The sequence below is a fragment of the Arachis stenosperma genome, chromosome 2 (assembly GCF_014773155.1).
Source record: "Arachis stenosperma cultivar V10309 chromosome 2, arast.V10309.gnm1.PFL2, whole genome shotgun sequence".
In the NCBI taxonomy this organism is placed as follows: domain Eukaryota; kingdom Viridiplantae; phylum Streptophyta; class Magnoliopsida; order Fabales; family Fabaceae; genus Arachis; species Arachis stenosperma.
Window position 1 is genome coordinate 120101231 of NC_080378.1, and position 10937 is coordinate 120112167.

Consider the following 10937-nt stretch of genomic DNA (forward strand, 5'->3'; position numbering starts at 1 on the left):
CAAAATGAAATTACCATGTTATAAGTTAAAAATTTTAAATTCCTTGATTGTATTATTCAATGATTGAAGATGGAATAGAAAATAATGTAAGTTATAAGATTCAAACAAATTTGTTAGAAGTAAAAAGTGTTTTGAGTTTTACATGAAAAAACAAAATTTTGAAATTTAAATATAAATTTTAATGTATTACTATTAGACTAATTATATTATATGAAATAAAATATTATAAATGCTTTTGGTTATTTTTCCTTTTCAATGTATGTTGTAAAAATACGTTTTTATGCTAACAAAATTTTCTGTAAATTATCTTTCAGAAAACCAACAAACAATATAACATAAAAAAAAATAATGCATTAAAAAATGAATATATATATATATATATATTGTTCCGAAAATTACCTGAAACGTTGATATGGGTCTGAATGTGAGGTTCAGGTCCCTTTGCGTGGCAGCATCCGACTTGTTGGTATCGAGATGCCGAAGTCTGAGTTCCTCGTGAGGAGGTGGAGGTGATACCTGCAAGAGACTCCGATACTTAAGTCAGCAAGAGCTTGAGTGTTAGTGTATTTATAGTAGAGTAGATAATCACCTTTTTTAATAATTTCACCTTTGTTGGTGGATAACCATTCCTTTTATCTTGAAAGTTTGTTAGGATCTATCTTTTAGGGAAGATGGAGATAGTTGGAGAGATTCGCGGAGGCAGTTACTTACTTAGATAAGCAACATCTGTCGCTTTTCTTCGTGTCCGACTTTTTTGAAGAGGTCGGGTATGTGATAGAGGCCACCATCTTAGGTGGACCTTTCATCCTTATTAAGCATGACTTTTGTATTTTCGGTCAGGGTATGAACAATGCCACTGCTCAAGGTTGAGCTTTATAAAGTTGGACTTGAGCAATTAGATGACCAAGTCGAAATGTTGAGTTGTGGAGAAGTTGTTTAGTAGTTTTGAGGTTTGAAGCGAAGGAAATCGGTCGACTCAACATGATTTGAATGATGTAACATTTCCGTAACGTTATTCTGTAACTATTTGTGCGCTTTTTCCGTGTGCTATCTTTTTGTTGTAGTGTAGATGTTACTTTGTCATATTGTAATCTGATATTACAAGTCGTTTTTATGTTCTGTTCGACTTGCTCTCTTTATATGACTTGTTTTTTGCCAAGTCTTTTTTCTAGAACTGCTTTGTACAACTCGTTCTTTCCGAGTTATTTAACGCTTGTAGGCTCTGTATGACTGGTTTTAGCACATCTTGCTTAACCAGAGAATATTTCTTGTCATAATTTCGTACAACTCATTCAGTTCAAGTTGTTTTGAGGATGCATGACTTGTTTTAATAGAAATCACCTTTCTGAAACTTATAGTTTTAATTTCTTACGATTTATTTTGATACAAATCGTTTATTTCAAAACTCGTAACTATTTTTTAGTATAACCTCGTCTAGTTCGTTCGATACGAGTAGTTTTAAGGTTTTACGATTTGTTTCATTTCAAATCGTTTAATTAAAATGTGTCTATTTCATTATCTGATTTCATGTAACTCGTTTAGTTCGAGTTGTTTTTAGGACTTCACAACTTGTTTTACAACTTGTTTACTTTGAGTCCTTTTAAAGTATCATATCATCTTTATAGCCATTGGACTTTGTTGTTTTATTCATTGTGCCCCTCCTCGAGGTCGAGTTTTTTGAAGTTGGACTCGAGCAATCAAGCGGATCAGATTATCGAATGAAGCATTTTAATGATTTGTTCAACTCATTTTATACTGAGTTTTTGATAGATGATTTGTTTTTTATACAAGTCACTTTTTTTAAGCACAACTCGGTATATATCCAGTTGTTTTCACGATTTGTTTTGATACAAATTTCTTAGATCATATGGTTATTTTTTACTCAATTTCGTTCAACTCGTGAGTTTGAGTTGCTTTAAATCATCAAGTCGTATTATAACCATTGGACACCAATTTGAACCTCGTTGCTTTATCCGAGCGACCATTGAAAAGGACGGCTCGTGATTTTTGCACTTTGTCGAGCATAAATTGGCACCTTAGGTGAATAGATTGTATACTTATTCTCTCCCCTTTCTAGTTTTTACAAGGTTGTCATCCTTATATATGATACAACTCGTTTCACCCGAGTTATATTAATTAGAGGATTGTTTCAATTTTGTTCAAAACATTTACAATTCTTTCTTTCCTTTCCAACTCATTTCTGTATGAGTCATTTGGTTGAAGGATTATTTTTGTTTTTACCCTTTTGATTTTTTATAACTCATTTTATATCGAGTTGTTTCAATTTTGCTTTAGTAATTCATTTTGGTGCAAATCACTTTTTAATGCATTGCTTTAATGATTTGTTTGATACAAATCACTTTTAAATCTTTGCTCTCAGGTTGACACGACTTGTGCTTAATACAAGTTCGTTGAAAATATGATTGACTGGCACAACTCGTTTAAACCGAGTTGTCTTTATGTCATGGTGCATGTTAGAACAAGTTTTTTTTGAACAACTTGTTTTTGTGAAGTTGTTCCATTTTATACAACTAAGTCGGTTATTTTTAGAACTTGTAGAGATGAGATCATGGGCTTGAAATTTTGTACAATTTATTTGTTACTCGTGTAGGTCAAGTTGTTAAGTCGTATTTATGCCTCGAGGGGCATATTTAGTTAAGTTATTTTTGTGATTTGTTCTAAACACAACTTTTTTAACCGTTTGGCCTGAGCTATTTTGAGGTGTTTTTCTTTCCAATTCGCATATGTAACTTCTTTTCACCAATTGGTTCCTCGTCGCTTCACTCGGGCGACCTCTATAGGAACGGCTCGTGATGTTCACGGTTTGTCGAGCTTCAATTGGTGTGTTTTAATTGTAGAAAATCCATTTTCATAAGAAATTGTAGTATTTCCTTATGTTGGAGGCATGTCGCAATCTAGGTAGTTCTTCACTCTTGAGGTCGGACACTTTATAGTAGCCCTTTCCTAGGACTTCAGTAATCTTGTAGGGTCCTATCCATTTTGCTGTCAGTTTTTCTTCGCCCGACCTCAATAGCCCGATACTATTTTTTATCAGGATGAGGTATGTGGTGAGTCTTGTCATACCTCGTAGTCATCTTTTGTCTCAAAACATCTTTTCTTATCTGAGTTTGCTCTCGGATTCCTAGAAGGAGGTCGAATTTTTTCTTTTGTGCTCTGACTTCATTGTTAAATGTTGCTCTTGGTTTTTCTTTATTTATGTCGATGGAAATCATGGCTTCTATGCCTTATGCATGTTTGAAAGGAAAATTTTTCAGTGGTAGTTTGAGTCGTTCCATATGCTTATAGCATTTGTGTGAGTTCTGAAAAGTCGGTCAGTAGAAGTCAGCTCGTAACACCTTCTTGCCGATGACCTGTCCCAGATGAATTCCACAGATTTCACTGTGGATTTCATCTAGAACCTCTTGTATTCTAAGTCGAGACGCACTTTGTTAGGGGTGTTAAGATCCCTCTTTTATAGAGAATATTACAACTAAGGTGCAGTGTCGAGCTTCTTTCATTAATCTCCTTGCCTTCCTTTACTCTTGAGGAAGGAAGTTGAATTTGGTATATTCAACGCTTGGAGTTATCGATCCTTAGATTGTGAGAGTCGTACCACCGTAATATCATTGACTTATGACTCGAGCATAATGATTTGAATATTATGGTGTTACATTATGGTATCAGAGTAGTTCGTCCTCGTGAGCCTGAGGGATGGAACTGCTTATGCTTTAATGCATACTCAGAGTCTGTGCCTGTGCTAGTTAGGGTATCTAACCCATACATCTAGCATGAAGTCCATGAGTGTACCTTTGGTATTTTGAAGCACTATACTTCCGATATTGAGAATGATCAACTTGATCTCATTTGTTTGGTGTGTATAGGGATTAGATGGCGCCTCGTGAACGCGGTCGAGGCCGTGAGAGAGGTCGTACTAGTACTCAGGGACCGGAAACCAACCCGAATAACCCGGTAAACTTCATTGCGGTGTTGGAGAACATGGCTGCTGCTATGCAGGCCACTGCAGAGGCTCTTGGGCAACATATCAATAATAATAGCAATGGCGGAAGTGGAGCTCAGGGCCCGATAACACTGGCTACCTTCTTAAAGGTCAATCCACCTAAGTTCAAGGGAACCACCAATCCGACTGAAGCCGATACTTGGTTTCAGGCTATGAAGCGAGCACTGCAAGTGCAGTTGGTACCTGAAGAGCGGTGTGTTGAATTTGCTACCTATCTGCTCATTAGAGAAGCATCGCATTGGTGGCAAGGAGCCCGACGTCTCCTGTAGCAGGGTGATGACCCTATCACTTGGGATGCCTTCCAGGTGGAATTTTACAAAAAGTACTTTTCAAATTCTGCCAGGACGGCCAAGGAACTGGAGTTACTGCAACTGAAGCAGGGTACTATGTTCATGTCTGAGTATATAGATAAATTTGAGAAACTATTCAGGTTTTTCTGTATGTGTCAGGGAGCTCTAGGAGACTTCGAGGAATGAAAGTTCATTAAGTATGAAGGAGGGCACCGGAGCGATATCTTAAGTTCGGTGGGACCAATGGAGATTTGAACTTTCTCAAAGTTGGTGAATAAGAGCATAATTGCTAAAGAGTGTGTAAAAAAAGTGGCTGCAGAGAAAGGAAGTCATAGCGAGCCCAATCAAGGATTCGCACCAAGGGGTCGAGAGTTTAAGGAGAGAGGATGCACACAACACTTTCTCCAAGGACGGAATAACTTTGCAACAAATGAGGAGTCCCAAGGGAACGGTAAGAGAAAACAGATAGCGGCTGCTTCAGATGTTTCGAGCTGTCAAAGATGTGGAAGTCATCACCCAAATAGACCGTGCCGATTGGGGTTAGGTGTATGTTACAAGTGCGGGTTACTAAGGCATGTATCAAGAAATTGCCAACGAGGAGGGAGTCAGGATGCGGGTCGATTGCGACAATAAGATTGAGGTAATTGCAATAATCAGGCTTAAAGGACAGTGCATGATTTTATAATACCACATTTACAATAAAACTGGGAATGTCGAGTTTAGTACTAGACTTAGAACCAAACCGGATGGTCCGAGTAGGGGTTTGCTTTAAACAAGAATGCTTTGGGCTCTGATACCATAATGTAACACCCTAATATTCAAATCCTTATGCTCGAGTCATAAGTCAATGATATTACAGTAATACAACCTAGCGATTTTATTTTTACTCTTTTCAGACTTATCGATTAATACTCCTTTCAATTTTACTTATAATTATGTATTAAAAACCCACCTGAGAGTCGTACCACCGTAATATTATTAGTTGTAATTAATTTTTTTTAATATAAACACTTACACATATTAGATGAATAAAACGAAATTTAGGAATTTTAATATTGACTTCAATGCAAATTTATTTATTTAAATTTGTTTTAAGATTTTATTCAATAAATTTAAATTTATTTAAATTTACCTGAAAAACAAAATATTGTCTTTAAAGACGATGACAATCTTGAGAAAATCATGGATCAAGAGAAAGCGAAAGGTACAATGTTCTTAGTATGGATGGAGGCCAACAAAAAATTTGAAGTATGTCAAATTTTAACGTATGCTGAGTTTCCAAATTAATTTGTTTATGATAGAGAAGAAAGGGAATGATATCCACACAAGAGAGAGTATTCTATCGGAAGGTTAAACTATGTTCCACCGGGTACATGTGATATCTACTATATGAGAATTTTGTTAATTATTCAAAAAGGTTGCACAACATATAAGTCTATTAGGACAGTTATTGAGATTACATATCTTAGCTTCCAAGATGCTTTCTATTTTATGGAACTATTGTGTGACGATAGAAAATTTATTGCAGCTATTAATGAGGTTTGGTCATCAATTGAGAAAACTGTTTGTATTGCTATTGATATCTAATAGTGCTAACAAACCAAATCGTATTTGGAATGCAACTTAGACATTATTGGCTGACGGGATACTATATATGAAGAGAAAAACATTGAAAAACTAAGGTATTTCACTATGTGGCAAATCATTATCATGTATAGGACTTTACTTGCCAAAATCAGTATTCACTAATGGGCAACTTTACATTGTTTTGTCAAGAATTAAGAGTCCGGAGTCACAATGGTGTGAATATTCTAATTCTAGATAAAGACAGCAATCCAAACTCATCAACAACAAATGTCGAATTCAACGAAGTTTTTAACAATATTTAGATAAGAAAATAGTATTTTCATTTTAGTAACATGTTATGATTTACACTTTTGTATAAATATTTGTCGTAGATATAACTAATTTATTAACTATACTTTCACACTTAGAAATAAAATGTGTAACATCGAGCACAACATCATATGCTAATTGCTTTTCTAATGAGATTAGTAAAATACTAGGTTGTCGACAAATTTTTATTAGCCTTATAATATAAAGTTTAGTATAAAATTGACATACTACTATTACAGTTATATATGTTCTTATTTTTTCAGGTCTCTTTCCTTATGGCTCAAAAATATTATACACTTCAAACTGTTCCATTTGCATTTTATTTTGAATAAAGATAAAACAACATATTAAGTACATTTATTATATAATGACGATAATAATGTTATACTAAACTGAAAAAAATTATAATTATAAAATATTATTTTAGATTTACCATGTCAAATTAAAATATAAGTCCGTACATCGCACGGATTTAACACTAATAGTAATATAAATAGGGAGCTCTTATGCTGACGTGGTACTCATACATTAAGTTTGAGAATTTATTTAATTAAGTATCGTCATTAAAAATTTTTAAAATTTTATTTACAAATTATAACTTATTATTTGGTTAAGTTATTACCTTCTAAATTTTAAAATATGTTTTCTTAAGTTGTTAGGTATTTAATTTTTAATATTGTTAAACTAATTAAAATATTTATATTCTAATAACAAAAAACGTTAATAGAAGTAGTAATATATATATATATATATATATATATATATATATATATATATATATACTTCTTTTACATTCCAATTTCCTCAACATAGTATAAACTATTTTGTAGTCTTTGTTCTATATTTTTTACTATTTTGATAACAATACGTATAATATTTTGAATTTAGATTAAGAATTTTTTGTTGTCTTTTAAGTTTACTCATTATGGTATTATTGCAAAAAAAAAAAAAAATCTGTTGTTCAATATTTTCATAAAAAATATGGTATGGAATTCCTGCTATCTAAGCTAGAAGTGATGCTAAATTTTCCTATTTGCCTATAGAGATTTATCTCTTAGCTTCTTTTGTTTACAATGATTGTTTATACACTTGTAGTTTTTGTTCTATATTTTTATCTACTTTGATAATAATATGTATAATATTTTAAATTTAGATTAAGAATTCTTTGCTACTTCTTAAGTTTATGGCATTATTACCAAAAAAATCTGTTATTTAATATTTCCATAAAAAATATGGTATGGAGTTAAAATATCGGAGTCTTACTGCTATGTAAGCTGAAAGTGATGCTAAATTTTCCTATTTATCTATAGATATTTATCTCTTAACTTCTCTTGTTTACAATAATGTACCCATCGCAATAAAGAGGTTTTCTAAAAATTTTAGCAGTGAAAGTTAAGGGAAAATGATATCTTAATTATCCATAGAATTTTTGTTATAATAAGCATATTGTAAAATAATATCAATACTCCATTAGCTCCATATCTTTTTTAAATTTCGATTTTAAAAGCCACCGTTATACATTGCTGACAAATCAAAACGTCACAAATGCGTAGATTAAAATTCATGATTTCTAATTTGCCAACTCAAACGCATGCCACCCTTTAGAGACAAGCAAAGCAATTAGAACAACATTATCCAATTCATTTCATGAATACATAGTATGAATTATGAAATAAAGAAAAAAAAAACACATCAAAGGAAATGAATAATATATATAATGAACCAACATAAAGAAACCTTAGTGCTATAATGGTGCACACATGGTCTTATTTTCTAATGACATAACAAATTACTACGAGTAATTAGACACAGATTCTTAAATTAATCACTATTATTAATTAATTAGTTAATAGTTTTTTGTCAGAACCGCTTTCTACAAGGCGTGTAATAGCTTATGATTTGGTTGCCATTAATAAATTTACACAAAGTTGTTCTTTTTTTTGTTGGTACTACTATATTATATTATATATCCATTATTATTTGAACATAGTACATAAATTATATATATACTATATAAGTATATATGCATGCCTCAACTTAATTATTATATTGTAAAATGGTAAGGAATGTAGGACCAGATCGAATTCGCTAATAAAATATTTAATTAGAAGATTAAATTTCAAAATTGATATGTGCTTGGAACATGTGATAAAAGTTGTCCATCATATTATCAGATATTATATACAGTGTTAAAGCGTATGTGTTCCATTTTAAACATACACTGAGCTTCTAAAATAGTATATATGGTAATTAAATTAATGTTGTTATGCCATTACATTAATAATTAAAATGTATGATGTGAATATTAGGATTTTTATTTTTAAATTATTTAAATACTTCATATCATTTATTGAAAATGTACAATAGGTAAAATATTTACGTTTTTATATTGTTATTACATATTTGGGATACAAAAGATAGAAGACAGATAAATATAAAAATCGAATATTGTATACTCGAAATATATAATACTTTAAGAAATAAAATATTTTGGGTGTACTTAAAATATGTTACATTTGTGTATGTAATATATTTCAGGTAAATCTGAGATATTTTTTTAAGGGAAAAATATGAGGAGTCAATAGAATATTTATATAATGTGTACAATAGAGGTTTATGGAGTATTATTAGAGATATAACTATTAGTGTTATATTTTTTCATCAGTTGAAACTTTTAGGATATTTATTTTGTAACTCAATAGCCTATTGTACACATTGTACAAATAGTCCATTGTTTTCCTAGCGATATCATTTTTTAAGATGTTACACATCTTGAGTTTATAGTACTCAATTTTTATGTTTATTTATCTTTTATCTTTTGTATTTAAGATGTGTAATAGCAGTGTAAAAACATAAAATATTTTATATTGCATGATTAAGTAAATAAAATATTAAAATAATTTAAAAATAAAAAATCGGTGAATATTATGAAATATATATAGCTCCATTATTTGCAGACCTTGTCAAACAAAAAATTTATTAATATTTCATATATAGCTCCATTAGTAGGACCAGAATTTGCTAGAAGCTAAGAATAATGATTTATTGGAACAATTATTATTATTAGTAGCCGAATATGTGCCTAAGAACATGTAACAAAAGTTATCTCTTATACAATGTAATCATTTCCTAGAGCCTAGTGTATTCATTTTAAACACAATGATATATATGAGCTTCTTAAATCATATAATAAAGTTATATATATACGTGTTACATTTATATATATATATATAAACTCATCTCACTCTCATTGTTCAACACACAAATTATATCTCACCAAATTAAAGGAAAAAGCTTAAGAATGTTTTCACAAAACACCCTTTTGATTTTCTTTGCTATTTTCTTTCTCCATGTTTCCACCATCACATTTGCCTCTGATCCTGATCCAGTTCAAGATTTTTGCATACCACACCAAAAGTTATTAGGTTCCATGAATGCATCTCATCACCATGGAACTCCTTCCATTCTCCCATGCAAGAATTCATCCAAGGCTACGGCTACTGACTTTGTCTTTTCCAGCACGAAAGCGGCCGGAAACTTCTCTGAAGACGGCATAGCCGTGATATCCGCTAGCCTCGCGAACTTCCCGGGTCTTAACACACTCGGAATGTCATTCGCGAGGGCGGATATTGAAGTCGGCGGGATAAACCCGCCGCATTTTCACCCTAGGGCAACGGAATTGGTGCATGTTGTGGAAGGGAAAGTGTATATAGGTTTTGTTGATTCAAGCAATAGGGTTTTTGCTAGGGTTTTGGAACAAGGTGAAGTTATGGTGCTTCCAAGGGGATTGGTTCATTTCATGATGAATGTTGGTGACAAAATTGCAACAATTTTTGGAAGCTTTAATAGTCAAAACCCTGGCATGCAAAAGATTCCTTCTGCTGTGTTTGGATCTGGGATTGATGAGGAGTTATTGCAAAAGGCTTTTGGATTGGATTCTAAGCAGATTGGAAGCATGAGAAGAAAATTTGATCCAAATTCAAAGTAATATGCATCATAATAATAAGGTATTAGAAAATGTTGAGATTAATGATGTTATTATTAGTTAATATATAGTAGTGATCTATATTGTGTTATTACATTTTGAAAGTTCATATGACTTATGAGTCATAAATCTTGGAGTCTCTAAGTTTTGTTACTTTTTTTTTTTCTTTTCTTCAAGAGTTTGTGTATGTCTACTTCTTTTTCTTCTATAAGTTCTTATTATAGTAATGGTATAATAATATTAAAGTAATATGTATTTTTTTTGCATATATTTTTATATTTTTTAATTTTTATATTAAAAAATATCAATAAAAAGTGAGAGGTGATAAAAAAATGTTTTATATACTATAAAAAAATATACAGAAGTGTATACAAAAAGTAGTATAAGTATATTTTTTTTTCTCTATTATAAAACATCAAAAATACTCATTTTTACTTCTCTTCATAATATGAAAAAAATGTTTAATTATTCATTTGATTCTTATAATTTTAACAAATTTGCAATTAAATATTTACAATTAAAAATTTATAATTATGACTCTAAATTAGATAACAAAAATGTTTAATTAAGTCCTTTCTAACAGTTTCTTATTAAAAAGTATGAAATATAATTGTAATATACGTTTTTGTTAAATGAAAGATGATTATATATAGGTTTATAAAAATTAACAAAATAATTAAAAAAATATCAATGTCATCCTAACAAAAATCACAGTATCTTGAGATTTTAAAATGACAAATTTGTTACT

At 31.1% G+C, this 10937-nt stretch overlaps 1 protein-coding gene across 1 annotated transcript; it reads left to right on the plus strand.

Annotated features, from left to right (window-relative positions):
* Positions 1 to 9470: 9470 nt before the first annotated feature.
* On the plus strand, positions 9471 to 10318 carry LOC130962021 (germin-like protein subfamily 3 member 2). Its single transcript, XM_057888105.1, has one exon. The coding sequence runs from the start codon at positions 9506 to 9508 to the stop codon at positions 10190 to 10192; it is 687 nt and encodes a 228-aa protein (XP_057744088.1). The 5' UTR covers positions 9471 to 9505; the 3' UTR covers positions 10193 to 10318.
* The last annotated feature ends 619 nt before the right edge of the window (positions 10319 to 10937 follow it).